Source organism: Zosterops lateralis (genome assembly GCF_965231275.1).
Source record: "Zosterops lateralis genome assembly, chromosome: 7".
In the NCBI taxonomy this organism is placed as follows: domain Eukaryota; kingdom Metazoa; phylum Chordata; class Aves; order Passeriformes; family Zosteropidae; genus Zosterops; species Zosterops lateralis.
This window is the reverse complement of record NC_139767.1, coordinates 38,416,797-38,439,563: the sequence shown is the minus strand read 5'-3', so window position 1 is coordinate 38,439,563 and position 22,767 is coordinate 38,416,797. Positions and strand designations below refer to the sequence as shown.

General features: G+C 41.6%; 1 protein-coding gene across 2 annotated transcripts in view; it reads right to left on the bottom strand.

Annotated features, from left to right (window-relative positions):
* Positions 1-61: 61 nt before the first annotated feature.
* Positions 62-22,767, bottom strand: part of TANC1 (tetratricopeptide repeat, ankyrin repeat and coiled-coil containing 1) — a 54,668-nt gene continuing 31,962 nt past the window's right edge. Inside the window, exons 7-26 of one of the 2 annotated variants that reach the window (XM_083865355.1) lie at positions 21,992-22,249; positions 21,338-21,457; positions 20,107-20,388; positions 19,304-19,458; positions 17,888-18,119; positions 16,738-16,904; positions 14,833-15,440; positions 13,402-13,510; positions 13,073-13,195; positions 12,056-12,292; positions 11,256-11,441; positions 9,341-9,419; positions 7,842-7,975; positions 6,977-7,100; positions 6,688-6,863; positions 5,541-5,673; positions 4,634-4,725; positions 4,070-4,216; positions 3,519-3,619; positions 62-2,669 (exon numbers count right to left, since the gene is read on the bottom strand). In XM_083865355.1, coding sequence (XP_083721481.1) covers positions 1,316-2,669; positions 3,519-3,619; positions 4,070-4,216; positions 4,634-4,725; positions 5,541-5,673; positions 6,688-6,863; positions 6,977-7,100; positions 7,842-7,975; positions 9,341-9,419; positions 11,256-11,441; positions 12,056-12,292; positions 13,073-13,195; positions 13,402-13,510; positions 14,833-15,440; positions 16,738-16,904; positions 17,888-18,119; positions 19,304-19,458; positions 20,107-20,388; positions 21,338-21,457; positions 21,992-22,249 — 4,817 coding nt within the window. In that variant the 3' untranslated portion in view covers positions 62-1,315. The remainder of the gene's footprint in view (positions 2,670-3,518; positions 3,620-4,069; positions 4,217-4,633; positions 4,726-5,540; positions 5,674-6,687; positions 6,864-6,976; positions 7,101-7,841; positions 7,976-9,340; positions 9,420-11,255; positions 11,442-12,055; positions 12,293-13,072; positions 13,196-13,401; positions 13,511-14,832; positions 15,441-16,737; positions 16,905-17,887; positions 18,120-19,303; positions 19,459-20,106; positions 20,389-21,337; positions 21,458-21,991; positions 22,250-22,767) is intronic. The other variant, XM_083865354.1, reaches the window with a different exon arrangement.

Here is a 22,767-nt window from a genome sequence, read left to right as displayed (position 1 = left end):
TTCTACTGTAATAAACAAAAATGTGTATGTCTTTCTCTGTTCCCCATTATTAGACACGTAGTTGGAAAAGCTGGGAGAGAGTTTCTCCTGTAACCATCAGGGACTGCGTCTCATCCCACAGGTATATTAATAATCTTTATTTTGTATGGAAAGAGTACAGTAGCTGTGCAAAAATAGAACTACAGGACAAGACTAATATAGAACTTGTACAAAATATCAAAGAAACAGTAAACAATAAATAAGCTGAAGTGTAAAGATGCAAACTGCAAAAGGGTGTGTAGAGCTAGGTACAGCTGTTTACAATGTACACAGAACACTGTAATCAAGCATGATGGAAAGAGTATGAAGCTGAGCACTCCAATTGAATTGCATTCATAGGAATGTCACTGCAGCAGTTCATTTTCAGAATGTTCTTGCCAATAAAAACCCCTCATTTCCTCAAAAAACCAACTTCTCAACTTCGTCCCGGTCATGCAACTGCACATACACCTTTCCTCAAACTTCCACATTCACTCCTTCCCTTTCTTGGGTTTCCCATAAAAACATGTACTAAGCATTTAGTTGTTGTACCTTTTCACAAATAAACAATAGATCATTCTGCTTTAAGATAGCACCCAAAGGTGATTAGATACCTTATATAAAGTGCGATTATTGTTAATAGGCCATAATATTGTGTTCTTCAGTGCAATAACCAATATGGTCAAAGCCTCTCAATACACATGCAAATGTCACTCATTTTATTTAATTTCTTCTATTTACTAAAACCAGTTATATTTACATGTCAAAGCATGGCTGCTTATAGTTTACTCATACACAAATTATTTATGCTTCCTAAAATGTACATCATGCAACCCAAATTAGATCCCACTAGAAAAGTGATAAAATAATTAGATTTTAAAAACATGCATGCATGTTCAAATCTGAGTATTCTGCAGCAGATTGTCTCCCTTAGCACTGCTGTGAGACATTAGCATGTAAGCATTTGAGAGGCACGAGTACTATGTGAGATGCAAGAGATCCAAAAATCAAGATTGAAGCCCTATGTGAAAGAAAACGCTTATTTAATGGTAACATGTAATGGAAAGGATTCCTCTGCTCAAGCTCCTAGGCCAACCTAATTGAGTCTTTCTATATGAATTTGTTATTCCAGTTACTGTCACTGCCCTGTGACGGTAGGAACAGTTGGAAGTGGTTGTATCCCATTAAAGACTGCTCCCTGGGACCCAGCCCTGCCCAGGCAGTCAGTGGTTTGTAGAGCAGTCAGACCCTGCGAGGCTGTGAGCCAGGTCTCCCCTGTCCCTGCACAGAGCAGTATTTATACATTTGATTCAATGAACGAGCGCTTTGGTTTTGCCGTGGTGACGTGACTGAGGTGGCCGTCCTGAGTGCTGTGGGATGGAAGTTTGGCTCCAGAATCAGGGTATAAAAGAGAACCTTGGTTGGGTGATCTGTCTGTACATTGGGGAGGGATTTGGCACGTGAGCTCCTCACGTTCTTTAGCTTCCACACTACTCTGGCTGCCATCTCCAGGGGCAGCAGCTGCAGAGGATCCTTTAGTTGAGTAGTGTTTAACTGAGAACTGCTCCAAGCTGGAGGGCTGAATGCCAGCAGAAGCAATGCTTGTGGCTAATCCATCTGCTGCCTGAGAGTGCCAAGTGCGACTAGACTGTGTGTTCTGCTGCTGAAACCTTGCAGTCTTGTCCATGATTCCCATAAACGGGGTATTGCGAGGTCGGTGCTCAGTACCCTGAGCTTGACTAGTGTTGGTCTCCTTCAGCCAAACATCTGGGCCCAGCCCCTTAACACTGCCTGACAAACTGCTGGCTGAAGTGAAGCTGCTTGATGAGCTGGCAAGAATCACACTACTGGATGGAGAGGCAGAAGAGCCACCACAGGGTCCAGGGCCTTGGTGCCTTGAGTCACTGAAATTCATTGGAGCAGAGGCTGTTGATGTGTCACCAGGTTTAGATTTAGCAAAAGAACAAGAGAGAGTCTCATGCTGCTGTGGATGTGAGCGCTGGCTGGACACAAACTTCTCATTGTGCAGTTCATCAGTGGGAGCTGTGGAAATGCTCCCAGATGACAATGTGCTTGTCCCATCCACATGTTGATTTCTACCGTGCCGGATGGGCAAGGGACTGTGGGGAAGATGCTGCAAAGACAATTGTGGCTTGGTGCTACATTGACTGCTTCCTGGTTTAGATCCAGGCTGGATGGAGCTCAGATGCTGATTAGTTTTTACAATCTGGGCTTGCTTTGTTGGCTGCATGATCAAGCCAGGCTCTCTCAAGTACTTGTTGCTTGTTCTGCTTTGAGGGGACACAGATTGAGCTTTCTGAACACCTTCTTGAAGGGTCCTGCTAAATAATGAAGCAGCTGAAGAACATTGCAGCCTTTGTGGAGGGGAAACAGATTCATTGGGCTGTGGTAGCTCATCTTCCCTGTGTCGAAGATTAAAATTATCATTCACACCTGGTACAATGCCCTCCTCCTCATTATCAGAGTTGTTGGTTTGTTCCAGTAGCTGTGGAGACTGATGCTTCTGTTGCTGTGTTTTCTGGAACTGTTTGCATTCCTCTTCCACCCGAGCCAGGAGACGTTTTATCTCCTGATTGCTGGGGCACAGCTGAGTGGCTTCCCGTAGGTCAGCGAGAGCAGCAAGTAGTTTTCTGTTTAGGAAGAAGTAAGTAGACAATGAAAATTGGGGCAAATCTGAGACCCAGCACTGCCTACTGCTAATCCACCCTTGCAGCGAAAGTTCTTGTTGCTTCCTGTTTCAGGTGGTGACTAATTAGAACTGGAAGTTCTCCACCTCAAGAAATTCTTAACTAGGGTGGAAGTGCAGACCCAATCCTAAACTCTTCAGTCAAATATCCTGACACCACAGGCAGGCAGGCAGGAGAACTCTGCTGGGAACACCAGGAACTGACACTTTGTCTCACAAGCTCTTCACAGTTACCTCCAGAGCAGGGAACCTGCTGAACTCTGGTTCACGACCATTTATTGACAGGTTTAGAAAGGACAGTGAATCAAAAAGGCACCTCTTCCTGTACTTCAGCTACACCACTATAGTTTGTTATTCTTCCAACCTAAAGGGATAGTTCCTCCTCTCTCTCCTTGTTTTTGTCTTCAACTGCTAATGACTCATCATATTCTGTCCTATCAAAGCAGCCAGTAATCATAAACTTGGCAATAAATAATGAAATGCTGGAGTTGGGTGGCACACTGCTGGCCACATTCTGCTGTGTCATGTGGAGCAGCAGATCCATTCACCATCCTTCTTCAAATGAATTTGTTACTTTCTAGACTGCCTCATAAGTATTTACAGAGTATTCAGTATTGCTATTTGGATGTGGTTGGCTTAATTTAATAGAGAGACCTAGTACAGATGCAAAGTGTACTCAAAAATATTGTTTTCTTTCCAAATTTAAAATATAACTAGCAGAAAAGAATAAGCCATTAAAGAATGGCAAGTTTAAAAAAATCTGTGCTGACAGATGCACAGAATTAAACAGTACCTGCTGTTCCTCTTGGCTCTTGCTCTTGCATAATAGGCTTCATAACACTTAGGCTTCAGATCCAGGGCTTTGGTAGCAAACTCTTCAGCCATACCAAAATCCTAATAAAGGAATCAAACAGGTTACACAAAGGCAGCTGCCAGCTCCGTGTCGTGCCACCAGCGCTTGCGGCAGAGGCTCCTGCCCCAGTCAGCAAGAGCTCAAAGCACACACGGGCACAGCTGTGGCACCTGGGCATGCTGTTTGATAATAAAGGGTGGTAGCAGTCATTTCCATTCAGTCTTTTAAAAGTAGCAGAAAGATGCAACAGTTCATCATTCCAAAATACCTGCATGATGCTTACATCTGCAGCTGCAATAGATCCCCCATGGCTACACACCCTCATCTTATAAACCACCCATTTACTGACATGATAAAGCCAAGATCAGGATATAGTGAAAAGGATTCTAAAATAGCAGAGAGATGTCCACATACATCCCCAGTAACACAGTAGGACATAAGTCTCAGATTCCCAGTGCCAGAGAGGCAGCAGACTAACAGCAAGAGCTTACATTTGTTTTGCGGCGGCATCGCGACAAGTTCAGGTATAATGAAACTCTCAGCTCAGTGAAGGCTTTCATTTCCTCACCAAACCCTTCCCTTGGGAACTTCCTTAGTGCATACTGATAGCGCTGTGCTGCTTCCCTCATCTTGCCTTTCTGCAAATTTAAGGGAACAAGAGGTTTTTCAGAAACTTTTAATACTGCAACACTGTTTCCAAAAAGCGTATTTATATTTGACATCTACCCTTCAAGTAGAAAACACAGAGACAGACTTTTTAATAAATATACACACTATGAACTACACTGTTCAACAAGCACAGCGAGAGCCTGCATGTTAACTAGAGTTTGTGTTTCCTTCTGAACTCAAATGCTTAATGGCATTTGACGAGGCTATTACTTGCACTAATATGTACTACTAGTACTGGAAAAAATCATATATGATTCTTATTTTGTTTCAAATAGAGTAGTAATATATCAGATTATATAGTTCAAAAGGAAGCATAAAGGCATTCAGTCTACCTTCAGGCAGAAGTTCAATGTTCTGCTGCCAGAAAAAAATAAAAATCTACCTACTTTATACAGTGTGTTTCCTTCTTCCATCAGTTTCTGCAGAAGAATCAGGAGAATATCGGGTTTGGAGGTGGCCATTGCCCACGCTGCATTTCCTGCAAGTTAAATTTTAAGGGTCTCTGACAAAAGGGAAGAAAGTGTGTTTCTGTTGTCTACCACAGTAGAAAGCCTGGTCCTACTTCAGTATATATTCCACCCACATGGAACCAGTGTTACTATTATCATCATAATTAGGGTGTGCACATTTAAAATACATCTGTGCTGCCACCTGGACAGCAGCCAGGTATTAAATGGTCTGATACATTTCATCCCTGTGAAGGAATGTGTAGAAATCACAAATTCAGGCCTAAGTAAGAACCTGTATTTGATCACACTTACTACCCAAATAATATAAAATAATATGAATAATAATATGAAATAGTGATTCAAAGGTACTAAATATTCAGTAATTATCACATACACACCTGCACCATGTACTTACATGAGTTATATTTTTTTGGCCTACCCTTTGCAAAAATACAGTTCCATAGTTTATTAGAAGAATGCAATTTAAAACTTCCTTATCTAAATCATTCATAGTGCCAGAATTATGTATCAGTAATAGCACAGTCATCATTTTCTTGTCTTATGGCAATATATTAAGGCAGAGTAACCATATACAGTGACTCCCTCAGCCTTCACTGTCAGCACACATCAAAGAAGGAACAGAATAAAAGTTCTTGTGTTTCCTCACTTCTAAAGTGAGTCTTTTGTCTCTGCCTTTAAAGGAGATTGTTTCTCTTGGGTGAGTATCTGCAGACCAGACAGCCTGCAAAGATCTGGTGTTTTATTTCATCTACTTTACGGAAATAAGTAATTCTGTCAGAGCAGAAGGCAGTTGTTTGTCCTGGTGCAGGGCAGTCTCACTCACCCAGCTTGGCTCCCTTTCTCAGCAGCGTGACCACGACCGCGGTGTTGCGGCAGCCAATGGCTCTGTCCAGCGGCCTCATCCCACTGTGGTCCACGTGCTCAATCATTGCTCCTTTCTCCACCAAGTACTGCACCTGGGAGAGGAAATGAGACATGCCTTGTAACATGGCTTTTGGTAGCAAAGGAGACCAATGAAATATTTAAGGTACCATGTAATCTTCTGTAAACACACTGAGCACATGCTGCAGAGCACAGCACAGCCATCTAAAACCCACCGAAGGCACCACAGCACGGGCAGGCTGGAGGGAAGCAGCAGTTCTTTCCCAGAACCATCACCTGCCCAAGTGCCACCAGCAGCGATCTCATAAGGGAAGAGGCACCAACAGTCCTGCCTGTAGACAGGCCCCACAAGCCACGGGCCTGCTCATGGATCTCCTCACTGTCCCTGTCCCAGCTTGGCCAGTGGCCGAGCACAGACCTACTGAAGGGACCAGGCTGGCCAGGGAAATAGGAGCTGGCACCACTCCAGGACAATGACCGACAGCAAATGCAGGGACAGGGAGGAGCCTGGACACCCCTCATTCTCCAGCAGTCTCCAGTACCCAGTGTCATGGACAAAAACACACACAGTGTCTGAAAACTACCAAAACCACTAGGGAACCTGAGGGCTTACTTACAATTTCAAGTTAATTCAGACAAAGGCTGAATGGGACAATTTGTTACAGCGAGTTACATGCCACAGCAGCACCTGAAACAGATCTTGTCTCCGCAAGCTGCAGAAACAGATGTGAGAGGCTGCATGTGCTGTTCTATCTAGTTCCTTGCTGACCTCGTGGAGCTGTCCACAGTGCATGCAGACCTGAGTGTGCCCTTCCTCTTGTTACACCTCTTCTTGGGGTATTTCCTCTACAAAGGCACCAACTGACCAGGACCCTGAGAAGGGACCTCAGTGGGTTTGCAGTGCAATTCTGGGCTTCTGCTTCATCTAGAAAATGCTTTCCTGAGCAAACATTTTCATTGCAGCCAAGATGAGAGCAGTGTAACCATCTTGGCTACTTCCCCAAATTTCCTATTTTGGTAGGCCATATTTTTTCTAGATTCTAAATTTTTATAGGTTTTTTTGGAATTTTCTGTTTTGTTATACTTACAATATCAGCATCCCCATAAAAAGCTGCCAAGTCTAGGGGTGTTCGTCCATTTTTGTCTGTCTGATCAGTTGCTGCACCTTTCTCTACTAAATACTGAACTACTTCCTTGTGGCCTTTCAGACATGCCCAGCTCAGAGCAGTCAGTCCTTCCTTGTCCAGAGATGAAACAGTTGCACCTGTAAAATGGAAATGAACTTTGTTATGAAAATTCTCTGTTTAAACAAAAAAATTGCTTAATTCACCCAGATACAACCCCTGGTGCAGCTGTAATCTGCTATTTATTTTCTACCTTCAGAAAGAAGAAATTCCACAGTGCTCAGATGTCCTTCGCAGGAAGCCACCATCAGTGGTGTCCGGCCTTGCTTGTCACTTAAATTCACATCAGCCCCATGCTCCACTAGAAGTTTAGCAATCTGAAATAGAAAGTATTAATTTCAAAATACATTCCTTGCACCAGTGGGAGTTTAGATTGGGTATTAGGAGAATTTCTTCTCAGAAAGTGCTGTCCAGCCCCGGCCCAGGGGCAGGGGTGGAATTCCCATCTGCCACATCCCTGAAGGGATTTAAAAGCCACATGGGTGTAACACTTCAGGACATGGGTTACTGGTGGCCTTAGCAGTGCTGGGGAACAACTGACTTGATGGTCTTGGAGGGCTTTTCCAGTCTTACCAACTGTGATTTTATGAAATTGGCAGATTGAGATTTCAGCCATAATATCATAAACTTTTAAAAAAGAAGACTAAAGTGGTATTTATGGCAACCACTGAGCAATTCTATGTAGTTCAAACCCAGACTGCAGTTCAAGGCCTTCTCCTGACAGGAGAGGCCAGCAGGAGGAAGGCTTCTGAATCCAAGGTTCTCTCTCTGCACAGCAGCACTATGAAAGATCTGAAATCCCCTCTGATCTTGGTCTAGGAAATAAAATACTTTAACTCACGTTATTTTGCAGGTATATTATAACTAAGACTGTTGTGAGACCAACGTGCTTCATAAATTATTTCAAGGAATACAAAGCGTTTGAAAGTGAGGATTCTGAGCACATCCCTCTGAAGCAGGTGCAAACATGTGTTAGAAGACTGACCCTAATTATTTTCAAACCTAGAGATGGGAGGAGTGAGGGGCCCCTCCCAGGGGATGCCCAGAGCTGTGCAGACCTGCCAGTGTCCCTGCCGGACGGCGCAGAGCAGCGGGGCCACTCCTCTCCTGCTGGCTCTGCTCACGGCCGCTCCGTGCCCCAGCAGTAACTTGCACACCTCCAGCTTCCCTCTTCCTGCAGCAGCTGTCAGAGCTAGAGAAAGCATTTGCATCAACATCAGCTCTTGGCTTATCTGCCCTTTGGACATGTGCACAATATGTGAGTGTTACTGAACCCCCATTTTTCCAGCTTTTCACTGTGACCCTTACTGAAAGCGGAAAAGAAGAAAAAAAAGGAAAATACTTTCCCCATTGTGATTTTTCTCCCTCTTCTATTTTGCTCATATTGTGTTCTAAACAGAACTTGAATTTTAAGTTTTGTTGTTTGTGTTGAAGCCTCACCAATCATGTCAACAGTGTTTAGAAAATGAATTCATGCATGATTTATGCAAGAATCAGCAAAGGAGTTGCCCCTCCAGTTTCTAAAGCCTAATAACCTGCATTTTCTACTAAGAAGTGGGTCAAATTGTGGATTTCTTGTTACTCATTTTTAGCATTTTCAAACATGATCCAGTACAATTTTTTTTAAGTTCCAATGAATGCTGAAAGTAAAGGAAATTACAAACACTGCAGGAAGAAGTAAATTTTTTTGTTTCAGCACTATCTTACCCATTCCCTCCTCAGTGGATGAAACTGCACTGTGTTACAGTTACAACTGTTTAGAGCTGAACGACTGAACTGTAATATTGTTATGGATATCAATATTATAAGCAACAGAGTCCAGTCTTGTTCAAAAATCCCCCTTGTAGGGAGTTCACTTCCTCAATGAGTGAGGATTCCCAATGTATAATGCAAGGATTTCAATAAAAAACACTGACAGGAAAATACTGAAGAACAAAATTAATTCAGAAACAGATGCATGGCTTTTAGAATTCACTGGATTTACAACAAGGGTTTTGTACACATACAGTAATGAAGCACATCTGCTTCTCTAGGATGTGAGAGGCCACTGATCACCATCCCAGTGCTGCTCCCATGGAACAGAGATGCCACTCACAAGGCACACCAGGGAGCTGCAGTGCAGCCATTACACTCTGCCTTAAAACCTGCATTTGGCCTTTCCCAGATGTCCCACAGGCAGGTCTTCTCTTCCACTGCCTAATTAGAACAAATGAGGCTATGGCCCAGCATTTCCTGAAAACTAATGATATTTAAACTAAGGTTCTCAGACAGAGAATCCCATAAAATTCCAACTGAAACTTAAGCACTGTATTTCCACGCTTTTCCATTTAGTTACAAAGTCAGTAATTTACAATAATTTTAATATAAAATAGCTCTTCAGTACTTGAGATGAATAGATTCAGTAAGTTAAAACTACATTTATAAACTGCATTTTTTAATTAAAAGTGGTATTTTCCATTATTTTTATTGCAGAAAATAAAATTTAAAAAGTAAAATTAAAACCTCTTTATTCTTCAATTAGCAACTCGAATTAGGAAACACACGAGAAGGGAAATACCTGTTTCTCCCCACAAGGCATCAGTGTCATTGATGTCCATGTCATGGTCTTTTTCAACTGTCAAGATGTAATGAACCACCTGCCAAAAACAGTGAGCAGAGATGTGCTGAGCCACAAGACCATCAATTGTCACTTGTGTGATACAGCAAGGGAGAAGAGATGCAAAACAAGTGAGCGCTTCTCTCTCAGTGCATACAATCAATAGAAAAGAAAATCAGTATTGCTCAAAACAAATACAGTAGGATTTTAGAATGACTTGAAAGCAAGTGAATATTATTGAAAACCTTTTAAAAAGCCCAGTGCTCTTCTGTGAATTTGCTGTTTGCCATGAGTATGATTTAATGAGCTCCCATGTGGCCTCTACAGAATAGAATAAACAAAATGAACTATGGCAGAAATAAAGCATCCCAGTTCAGTGAGGAAATTCCATATCATCTAAAACAAGAGAGCAAAAATGAGAATATTTGCATACATTTTGTAAAATGGTGATACCTAGGTTTTTCCTTCCACATTGGTTATATCTTATCTGTTTCTCTAAATTTCTGAATGATCTAAGCATATGTTGATAAATGGTAATTTTTAAATCTGAAATAAGCTTTAAATTTTGTTGTGGTTCTACTATATTAAGGAAATCTGTGCTTTGAAACCACCTGCTAAAAGATTATTAAATTACAACTTTTTGTAATGACTGTTTTAAACAGATTTTCTAATGGGGCACATGGTCACTGAGGCTGCAGCCAACAGGTGAGGGAGGAGAATCACACTAACAAAGTTGGGGATGCTACAGGAAAAAACAAAGGCAGAACAGGAGAAAGGATCTGGGTGTTTTCAGGCTGTCTGAAAACTGTTGTATACAATGTATGGAAAATCCTAAAATTCAAAATGCTAGTATATTATTTATTAAAATTAATAAAACACACAGATCTTCTTTCTAGGTAAGAATACAGCTTCTTAATGTCTTTAAAAAAGAGAAAGATGGACATATTTCAGATATGTATTTATGATTAATGCGGTATCTTTTGTTGATATTCAAGAGTTGACTGCTTTAATTTAATCAGTGGACAGCAAACAAGAACTTTCATGAGAGTGAAGGAATTATCCATTCATCCAAGTTAACCATAGTTCAGAATCCTCAAGTTTATATTGTAAATATACCATATCATAAATAACCTGCACGTAGACATTTCTATATTTGGATCATCTAAACAACTTCAAAGATCAGACTCTTTATCTTATAGCAATTTAAAAATAGATTTAAAAGAAGTAAATATTGAAACAGCTTTTTTGCAGAGATTTTGTTTCCACTTTGGTACATCACTCACTACATAACTCAGTCCCCTAGCTGATCTTCATTCAAGTATCTTTACTTACCCATTACTTTTCTATCAAGGTTATAGTTTGTTTTCCCAAGGAACAGAAGCCATACTTGTATTACCTAAATACCTAAAGCATTGTAAGTACTTCTTATGTGTTGATTTTTAGTGTTCCTTCCCAAATTTCTGTCTAAAAGTGACACTGAGCTGAAGTCTGTAAGTTGACACATGTATAAGGCTAAAAAACTGAAGCCTGTGCTATTGCATGCCATGAAAAATTCAGAGAAAAAATTCAACCTGAATAGAAACATACTTGGGTAGATCAGTGATACAGAAAATCATCACCACCACTAGAGATTTAAGACTACTTCCAAGAACAGAGAGGAGAAAGTAGACAGAATATGACACATGACCAAATCCTGAAACAAACTGTACTATAAGATACTCAGCTGGAGCATTTAAACCACCCGCTAATACAAACTACAATAAATATCAGAAGTGTCAACAATTCTTTCCAAGCCTCTTTTAAAAATAGCTGCAAGCACTGTTGTACAATTCTGATGATTTCAAACATATCTGGAACCCCCGAATTCCCAACCCACCTGACAGTGGCCCATGCTGGCAGCTGCTGTCAGCGCTTGTTGCAGCGCCTGGCGCTTCCTCAGGGAATCCTGTTCCCGGGACGGAGCCACCCAGGCCAGGCCGAGCAGGAACTCCAGGATCCCACAGTGCCCTCGCAGTGCACTGTGCACCAGAGCACACTGGCCCTTCTTGTCTGCAAGGTCAGCCTGAAGGGGGAAAGGGAATGTCTGAGGTTAAATGATACAGGGAAAGGCTGTGCAGAGGAGACGCTTCAGGGCACTGTGAGAGAGCAGCTCCCACTCCTGACTTCCAGGACAAAGGGAACATCTGGGGAATTACAGGCCCAATAGCCTCACCTGAGCAGCTGAGAAGGTGATGGAAAAACTAATCCTGGAGAGCACTGCCAAACACAGGAAGGACAAGGTGAGCAGGACCAGTCAGCCTGGCCTTGCCAAGGGGAGATGGTGCTTAGCCTGCTGGACAGCCAGTGGCTCTGAGGGGACCAGAGGGTGGGTGAGGAGAGCTGGGGATGCCTTTGACCTGGACTTTAGAGGGCTCCAACACTCTCTCAGTAACAGTCACTGACAAGCTGATGACAACAGGTTGTGAAAGTGGACAGTGAGGGGCACCCAAAACTGGCTGAACGGGTCTGCTAGAGGGTTGTGACCAGTGGCACGTGCAAAATGCTTCACGGCAGTCTGCATTCACCCCTCGAGCCTATGCCTGATAATTATATACTTAAGTAATCAATAACAGCTTTTTTAGGCCTTTGTATGACTCTTCTGACTGCAGGCTTGGCAATCTTTGTGCCCCAGCTTACCTTTGCACCTCTCCTGCACAGCAGTGACACGATGTTCATGTGCCCTGCGGCGGCCGCGTAACTGAGAGCCGTCATCCCGTTCTCTGAAGTTCCATCAATTGCAGCTCCAAACTCGAGTAGAAGAGTGACCATTTCTTCGTGTCCAAGGTGTGACTGGACACACAGCACTGGAGCATTATTCAGTACTTCAGTCCTGTAATTCACATTTGCTCCTGCCAAAATCAGCAGCCGACTCACCTAAAATTTAATTTAAACAAAACAATGTTTTCCTCAGATTTGTCTGAATTTGGTATCTTGATCAGGTACTCATTTGATACACTAATTCTGATGCAGGTTTTATTAGCAGACATCAACTTTAACTCATATATAGCAATATACCAGTTTAAAATCTTCTCTTAGTAAATATATTATTGTTTTACTGAGTACTGCACTCCTAAGAGAAGATTTGTCTCTCCCCTGAAACTCACCACTCATCAGAGCTGCATGTGGGACTTGCTGCTATCTGCTGCAACTATCTCCATTAAGAGAGAACCAGATTGCATAAAATCTCAAGAAAATGGCCAGAGCATGCCCATGTGTGTTTATGTACACACAAATTTCCAGTCAAAAGCCTTAGCAGTTGGCTCAAATTCCAGCTGACTGACTTGGATTTTGCTATCCATCATCTGGGGATTCAAATCATAGTGCAAAGTGTGGTATTTTAAATCCTTTCCTTTCATAGTACTTCCCCCTTTTGCAACTGACACTTTCCCAGAGAAGCAAAGAGCACTGAGCTCTGCCCAGCAAGGCCACGTGAGACATCTGACCCCAAAAATGCACCCACACACTCACCTGTGTGAGTGCAAGGAAAAACCCTTCTTTCCTTCAGTCCTGTGAAGGAAAACTGATTTGAACTCCAGCAAACAGAAGTACATGAGGGCTTGTCACAAAAGAGTTCAGATCCAGGTGCTTTTCTGCTGAAGGGTTACACTGACTTCAGCATTCCCCTGCCCAGTGCAGCCCTGCTGATGTTCCTACCTTCACATTGGGTGTGTAGATGTTTCTTAGGGAAGCCAGGGCCGTAGACAGTCCATCAGTGCTATAACCAATCCACAAGGCTTGTAGATGACTGGAAGAAATTCCTGTCCTTTTACTGAGACCCTAACAGAAATGATACAACAGGAAATCTCTCTATAGAATTAGAAATCCTTTTTTAATCTACAAGTCAATATAAAAAGGAATAAAATCTTGATCAATAACAATACTAAATATTTTGCATAAGCTCCCAACAGATTTTTTTAAGCAAGTCAGAGGAGAATCTCTATGATGTGTTCATAAAATAGGTTATAAAGTCTTTCAAGCTTTACCTTGAAAATATGAGCTTTAAGGATATGATGGCCAAGTTCCATAGTTTGTTGGCGGTTTAACTTTCCCTCCTGCCGAGAAAACATGAAAGCCAGTAGAGCATGTCCATTCCTAATAAAAAGGATTAGGAGAGAACCACTTTTATAACTCTATTTCAGTAAATATTCTAACGTGTCTTTATGCCTGTTGTAACAGTTCCACTTTGCCAGACTACTGAAACATACCATGACATCTAAACAAAATTCTTTCCATAATGAGATAATGCAAAATGAAAAATGGCAAATTTTGAAGATGAAACACTCCTGGTATTTCTTTCTGTGCTGTCCCCTCACAGGGGGCCCGTGTCAGCTTTGAAGTGGTTTACATACTGCTGCCTTTTGCATTCTCAGAGCCAGGAACTGCAGGCATCAGATCTTTTAGAAGATCTGAATACTTGTAAAATTTGAGAGAAAACATGTATTTAGTAATTCTACACCAATATCAGTAGTGGTCAGTGTTCTAGGAAACAGTGAGAGTGGCACAACACTTCGAAAACAAGTTTATCATAAACTATTTGTTAATCAGACTATACACTGGAACTGGGCAATTAGCCATACAGCTAGCTGGACTCTTCAGCTGAGGGGGAAGTTGTGGGAAGGGACTTCTCACCCCATCTTCAGACATTTCTGACAGAGCTTTCCACAATCAGAAGCTTTACCTGGGCCCAGGCAGCCCCCTGGGCAAGCACGGGGAGTCCCCAGTGTGGTGGGAGCAGGGCTCCACAAGGCCACACTCCCCAGTCCCACCTACAGAACTGGTTCTGTTACAGTCACTTGAAAGCTCAGACAAGTCTTGGGCTGGTAGTAATTTTAAATGTTAGCATTATTTATTCTTTTGTAAAACCCAAAAGCTGTAAACCCCAAGGAACATAGGAAAAGAAATAACAGGGAGCCAACTGTGAGAACACAACGAACAGTAACAGCCACTGTCTCCAACTCAACCAACTCTGGCCCTCCAACTCACAGAAAGTGAGCTTGAACAAACTGAAACAATGCCAGCAGGATACAATTACAGCGCAGAATGTCTCAATATTTTTATGTTTAAAAAAGCCCAAATTATCTGTTCCTTCTATTCCTGCACTCTACATTACATAGCCAAGGTGCTGCTGCATGGGATTCTCAACAGTTTTGCTGTCTCAGTAACAGTGTAGCTCTCATCTCTCCATGAAGGTAGCAAAGACAGATACAAACTCCTGACTTCTACAGAATCAATTATGCATTGTAAACTTTGAGTCTTAAGTCACATTACCTCTAAATATGGAAGTTTTAATTTTGGAAAAAAGGTGTACTTGTATTTTAACATCACTCTTTCCTCTCACCTCTCGATTGCTGCAATCAAATATACAAAACCTAATTTTGGTTACTTGCACATGAATTACTGCAGTTTTAATTTACCTTGGCTCACATAAGAAGTCAGTATTTTCACCTTCTGCTCTCCAGACAAGCCATTCCCTGAAGGAAGGATGGCAGAACATGCGGGTTTTGTCGCGTCTTTTGATCAGGAAACACGAAAGGGCTTCCATCCTCTGGCTGAAGTCTTCCCACTGTTGTTCACTGTTTATTTGTCCTGCATTAATAGCCTGGAAAATCTGGTCATCTGTCATGGGATGCAGGGATGCCAATGCCACATTCAATATGGGCTGAGCTCGCTCAAAAGCAGAATTTGTCATGAACTTCATATTGCACTGCAGTAAGTACAGCTCTGACAGAGACACAGGAACAACTTTGTAGCTTGCACTTTTGATTACTAAATGACCTTTTTGGAAAAGATCCAGAGTGAGTTTCAAATAGAGATAAGATCCCAGGCTTCTCATGATCAGGTGGTTACTCACTTTCCCAATTGTAGCTGGATCAGCTTTTCCATTTAAAGACATGTTGTTTATAATTTCCTGACTGTTATTAATTCTGTACTGAATATAAGCATTCAAATCATTGTGAATTCCTTTGTTGTCTGGAAAGTTGTCCAGGGATATTGCGATAAATGGTAGCGAATTTACCACTTCCTGTGAGGGAGGGAGGGGGGAAAAAACCAAAAAACAAACCAAAGACATTTCAGTATTCCAGCACTGAGAACTCAACAATGCATCCCTGCTACATTTCCCTTTTGTAGTGAGTACCAGATTAAAAAGGAATTCAGTATTCCTGAGATTGTTTTGCAAATATTCCCTCCTCACAAAAGGTAGAACAGTATTTCTACATTTTATCATTTTTCATAGGAAGGTCTCAAATATTTCACTGACCAAACTCAACAACTGAAAGGGATGAGAAATTACCACTTCAAAGTTAAGGAAGTGGAAAACAGTCACCAGAACTGGACCCTAAGACAGGCCAGGGAAAGGGGGAATGACCCATTAGGCAGGAACATTTTATAAAGAAGTATCACAAATGAGGAGAGAGAGAAGACCCCCCATTTCACCTTCCAGGGACAATGTAGCAGAAAGGTGCCCTGCACACATCCCCAGCCTCTGTGCCTGAAGGGACAAGTACCAAGCACAGCACAGACACTTCAGCAGGTTCACCTGAACACACTTTCATGTTTCTGTTACACAGAATACTTCTATGTTTATGTGAATAAAGACACAAAAGACCTTTATTTAAAAGAAACACTTCCACAACTACTAACAAACTTCATACATAAAGTAAAACTTCTGAAGTTTTACTTTAAAATTTCTAAAATTAAGTTTGAGAACCAGAAACTTCTTACATAGAGTCATATACCAGAAAGGTTTAACAAACATCTCCAGACTTTTACAACACAAAAAGGAATTCTATTCCCCTTTATGCAATTAAATGGATTTCAAAAAGCTGCACTTTCAGACTAGTGGGATGCTTTAAGCACAGACACTCTTACTCTTCTCCAGTCTCCAGAGAGAGAATAGTCCCTGCTACAGAACTCCCCTTTTAAACCCAAAAATTTAGCTGAGAAATAAACTCTTCAGCCAGTTAAACACTCAGTGTGCTGGTGGTAAGAAGGCAGAGAAGAAATAAGCTCTCAGAGGCTGTACTGAAGCATCTGCACCTTAACACTGCACTCCTGAGGTACAAGGGAACACTCAAATGTCATCATTTCTGGTATTATAAACTCTACTGACAGCTGCAGTAAAGTGATTCACAAGGAAAAAGACCTCCAGCATTGTATCTTTGCACTGCAGATAAACATGTAATGAAGGAAGGAAGGAAAAAATCCAAGAGACTTTGAGTTTCTCTAACGCCAGTATTTTTCATAATAATGCCAACTGCACCAATATAAATGATCATTTGGTCTTTGAGTGTAAGAAAAGCATTAAAAGGTATTTTTACCTGGAAATTAGTTCTTACAGTCACAATGAGCTTCAGCCAAGGAGGAAACTTATAGATTATACTTGTGATAAATGAAGAAATTGTGTCACCATAATCAGGTTTATGAAATTCAGCATCATTTAAACCATCTACCAAAATTATGAAGTCTTCCTCAGGAATCTTCTGCTCTGAAATTTGAAAATAAAAAAGGAAAGGATAAAAACACATTCTCCCTTAACATGACAATCTTTATCCTCAAATTCCATATGCCAAGAAACAAAAATGTATCTTTATGCACACCAGTACATCTTAGGGCATTTAAGCATTATTTAGGAGATGAAAAACAATTTTAACAGGAATGATATACTCTGTTCATATACACAGCCCCCATTCTGCCACAGATCAGGTATCTGCTCAATCTGATCTGGCATATGCTGGGAAGCAGCTGTTTTCAAGAGAAGTTTGCTAGGGTTTTATTAAATACAAAAATCACTTTGCTACATGCTTTCTTTTACACACCATACTCGAGGGAGTGGCTGCAGCTGTATCAGGGGAAGGTTAGGGTGGATATCAGGAAAAGTTCTTCCCCCAGAGAGTTCAGGCACTGCCCAGGCTCCCCAGGGAATGGTCCCAGCCCGAGGCTGCCAGAGCTCCAGGAGCCTTTGGACAGCTCTGTCAGGGGTGCCCAGGGGGGATCGCTGGGGGGTCTGTGCAGGGACAGGAGCTGGGCTGATGATCCTGTTGGATCCTGTTCAGCTTAGGGGATTCTGTGATTGTTGGAAAACTGCCATATCCATTTTAAAAGCAAGCAAAATACACATCCACTTTGAAGATATTTAGGGCCAGGAAATTGGAAAGGATGTGACAAAACTCAAATGCATCTAAAAACAAAATCCTTTAATGTGAAAGTGCCAGCCTTAACTTCAAGCTAATAGCTGTCTTCCCATTTTCTAGCAAAAAAGTAAACATAAAGTTTCCTTGACCTTTAATAAGTTTCACAGAATTTTAATTTAAACATGAATCAACTGATCAAAATCCCATGAATTATTACTACAACTAGCACAATTAAGGAATCCCTTTCTCCAGGAATGTTCTGCTTTATTTGTTTATAATAATTTTCACCACTCTTTATGCAGTTTGGATTCCATTTCCAAGTCACGGTTTAACGTACCTCTCCTGAGGTTTGAAAGGGGTTCCAACACTCCCCTTTTAAAAGCTGCTGCTGGATCCTGGACACAAGACCTGAGGCTCAGCATGCTCTGCAGGTGAGGCTCCCTGATGAGGAGATCTCTGTACGCCGTCAGCTGCTGCGAGCGGCAGAGCAGGGCGGCCACGCTGTGCACGAACTCGGGCACCAGACACGTGTATGTGTTATCAGCCTGGCAGTAATGATAAGCAACCACCTGCAGAAATACAAAGTATAAAGCATTACCCTTTCAGAATTTTGGTTGGTTACTAGTTAGTGCAGCTATGATAAAAGTGTTATTAAATTTGTCTCCCCACTACAAAATGCTTTTCAGTGTTAGATCCCATCTGTAACAGTCTCTGACAGCCTGGGTCAAACACAGGGAGGAAGAAAATGAAACAAGTTTTTGACCTTGCAGCACATGCAGAGAGGAGAAGAAATCAAAGTGTCAGATTCTGGCAGGAAAGCATAATGAAGTGAGTTTGTGGCATTTGGATACAGTGGGTAAGCAGCTGATTAACTGAGCACAAGAAAAGTAACCTGAGGGTCTGACCAGGTAACCCAGTAGCTGTAATTTAACAACACCATGTCCCACACTGTAACCACCTGAGGACTAATCTGATCATCAGGCAAAAGTAAATGACAGACAACTATTAAAGACATGCTTACATAAGCAAATGGAAAAATATGACAACTGGCTTTATTCCAAGTATTCCAAAGCTCTGCATTACTTGAAAACAAACCAGGACACAATCCATATTTCTTTGGGGAAAAAAACCCACAAGAACAGCATGGTGCTCACAGTGAAGAAAAAGCCTGCACTTCAGTGGTTTTCATAACACTGGTTCAAACAAAAATGTATCGCTTTTAAAGACTGCAAATGTTAGAGGTCTTGTTTTCTCTACAATTATTCACATAAAAATGCAATTCAGACCCTCATTAATTTTATTACTTCAGCAAAAAATGAAGCACCTAACATATTAATCTAACACAAAAATGACTTCAGACTCTCAGAGTCTGAAATAAAACTACATTCAAGCTCAACCTGTACCATAGCATAGAGATGGGTTATACAAGAACTAAACATTTTATCTTCCCTGCTTCCCCCCACCCCAAATTTTGCTTTTGGAAGGTACATTGAGCAGCTCCCTGCAGAAAACACAGTCCTTTTGGCAAGGAAAGGATCCCAACCTCCCACACCCAGACAAAACTGATGAGAATTGTTAAGGTAACTCCTAAGAGCAGGCAGGACTCAGGTAAAGAGGCAGCAGCCAAACAGAGCCATCAGTGCTGCCCCTGTCCCAGCACTGCCCGCAGCCTCCCGAGGGCCCTGCAGAGCAATCTGACCCCCAGGTTGGAGGCTCTAACACACTGAACATCCCTTAGGAAGTGAAAACTCACCTTGGAAGCAAGGCGTCTCACAGAATCCCCTGTCTGGGTTTTGTATTCAGGAGCCCCAGGACAGGTCAGAGTCTTCATTGTACTGGTGTCCCCTGACAGAGCAGCACACGGGGGTAACTGGCTTAAGGGAATCTCCTGACAAGAGTCACCACCTGCTTTTAAAAGACAACAAATACAAGAAATATCAAATTTGCTGATAGCAGATTGCATTCTAGGAAAACACCACAGATTATCCTACTGCTAGAGTAAAAACCGAAACTGAGCAATACCATTATAAAAGAAGCATGCAACTAGTCTGATAAATACAGGCACAGACTCACAATTTTATGATTTTAAAACAGATCAACTGACTTTTAGATCAAAACTATAGAATTTCTGAAAACAAAACCATGCGGATGTGAAGGGTTTCCTTCATACACATACAATGCCTCATTTAAACTAGTAGTTACTATATGACTGAACTCTTGGGAAATTTTTCATTGCTATTATTAGTAATAGTAACATTTGAAGCATCAGTTGGAGGAATAGCAGCCATGACAGTCTCACCATCCAACCAGTTAAAGTAGGCACTGGTCTGGTGACAGGATGCTGTGGACCCCAGGAGAAGACAAAAGGGGTTTCTCCATAGCTTTATCCTCACCTCTACAAAATTCTATGGAAAGCATCCACAGCAGGAAAGAAACACTCATTTCTCCCTTTCCAAACTCGTGAGAGACAAAGCTGCTGCAGTCACATCCTCAGAGTTTGGGGTCCACACTGACAAGAGGAAATTAACCTAGACATTACCCAGAAAAGGAACATACTTTTAGGAGATGAGCTCGGGCTGTTGGAGGCTATTTGTCTCATGCGACTTCCATGGCAGCTGAGAGCCACCAGCCGTGAAATGACCGCAGTCTTCCCAAATCCCACGTTCCCAGTAATGACTGCTCCCCTGCTCTCTGCCGGGTCAGGATTCTGCAGTTTTTCCTCAATGGTGTGAAACAGCCATTCTCTTCCAACAAACACCGAGTCTGTGGTTATGCTTGGCACTTCAAACAAGAGTGGCTTCAGCAAAATGTCCTGAGGCTTATAGGGGATGAAACGAGCTGAAAAGATGTCAGGGAGGAGAGTTTATTAGAAGAATCTTGACATGCAATCAAGGAGCATGGTTTCAGGAGGTAACATCATTTAGAAGCTTTGCTGCTATCAGTCATAATCAGACATTCTATTGCTTTCATCATGAACACAATAAAGTCTGCCTCAGTTCAGGTCATCTCCATAACTTTTGCATGAACTAAACTCTAGAGGAAAGAAGCTAAAGGTATAATGTATTTTTTTACAACTGAACTCAAGTTAATAAGTTACAGAATCCAAAAAGTTTTCTTAAAAATACATTAATAACTTGACAAATGGGGAAGCACCATTTTTCAGTTTAGAATGAACTATGTGCTGAGCATCACAGCCTTAGGTCTTCAAATCTGTAAAGACATTTAGAGAGAAACAGAAAATGGTACAGAGAAGAACATAATTTTTCTGTTTAAAAAAGTCCCTTAAATTAATACAAAAAAAATTACTCCCTTGTTTTTCTGTACTTTTCAAGTCACAGGATCAGTAGTTACAGCTTGGAAAACACCTGATGACTTAGGGAAGAATTTGGGTTTGATTGCATAAAATACATTAAAATTTACAGGAATAATATTCACCAATAATACACTCTGAAGATTCATTAGTCAAATGTAATGTTACACAACTTCTGTTTCAGCAATGATCTATGACTGTGAAAATGGAAGAGGGCAGCACAGTATCTACACACAATCCTCAAGATCAGTTTTACTAGGAGTTCACTTAAATTTTTCTGCCTTTAATTGTTATTGGTTTTAACAGACGCACACACATTCCATCTCTAAACCATGGCAGTGTGCAGGAAAAGGTGTAAGGGAGCATCTCGTGGGCAGACATGCAGAGTGGCTTGTCAGGAGCACTCCACAGCACACCCACACTCCCAAGGGCTGAAGGAATGTGACTGTGCCAGACAATGCAGGTGTAAACATTTACCTTCCTGCTGCACTCTCCCGCCCGCGGTGTTGTGCCAAGGCAAGCGAATTGAAGTCCGTAGAGGAGTATTTCTTTGTCCATCCAAGTAACTCAGATCTTCCAATTTGGTTGAACTTGTTGCTAGAGTATTAAAGAACTGAAGCTTATTTTTCTTTCAACACAAGTTACAAAGAACGTTATTATTTATTACAGTCCTTCATCCACATGTTACTTACAGAGAAGTTTTTCTATACAATGGCAACAAAGTCATTCAGGTTGTAACATTTACAAAACGCATTTCAGTCAAGTTCACTACAGCTTTAGCTGGGTTTTTTTTCCCCTGTTTAAACGGCCCTCAGTTCTCCCATTGAGAGAGTTTCATTTTTACTGTGGGAACAACCACAGCAGCAAGGTCAGAAGTGTTAGAACAGGTTGGGCATTACCTGCTAATACACCACCTGTCACCAGGCAGAGTCCTGGAATAACTGATGGACTTCTGAAGCGTTTCAAAAGTCCTGACCTAATCAACACCTACCAAAAAGCATGGTAACAGCCCTCTGGATGACAGTTTTAATTTTCTTTGTATCCTATAGAGATACAAACTAACAACAGAAAGATTCAACAGAAATGTCCTATCATTAGGAACACCCTCGGGTTTTGACCTCAGGACTTTACCTGCAACGGAGTTTGGACGAGGCATTATTAAAGAGGCAGAACTCTGAGTGTAAGGAAGGGGTCCCTCTCCTGTTGGTACTTCTTTTGGCAAATTCTCAGAAGATCCAATGGCTTCCTCTTCTGCCACTGGTGAACAATTATCTGTTCTTCGATCACGGCTAATGCCTTGGTGTTTTCCAGCTCTGAGACTCCCATCCTTACTCCACTCTAAGCTGGATCCACTACGATCATCGTTTTCTGATGAACTTGTTATAGTGGCTGAAAGAGATGGAAAAGAACCAAGTAAAGTCAGAGGAATATGGCACGCACATTAGAATTTTCATTCTCAAATGGCACTGTGAAACATAAATGTCAAAAATTCAGTGTTGTTCACAGGTCTGTCTCACCTAAAATACATAATCACATATGGATGACAATCAGCCTGTACTCATATACCTGGCAAACTAATCTTGACAGAAACCTTTCAGCAAACAAGCTATTTACTGTTCCCTTCTGAAGCACCTACTACATTTCAGTGTCAGAAAGAGCAAGCAGGAGTAGATACCTGATGAATCAGAACCAGTGGAGCATATTAATAAAATTTCAGATTATATTAAACATACTGATTTATGTTTTTAAAGAATGCTGCAGTATAAATCAGAGCCTCAAATAAAGGCCCTGGGGGGAAGGGAGTTTTTTTTCTGCTACGAAAATTTCATATGCAAGGCCACAATCAACACAGACCCAGAGAGACCCTCAGCCAAAAGGCAGCTAAGGTGTTTTTGGATGCTGTGGTA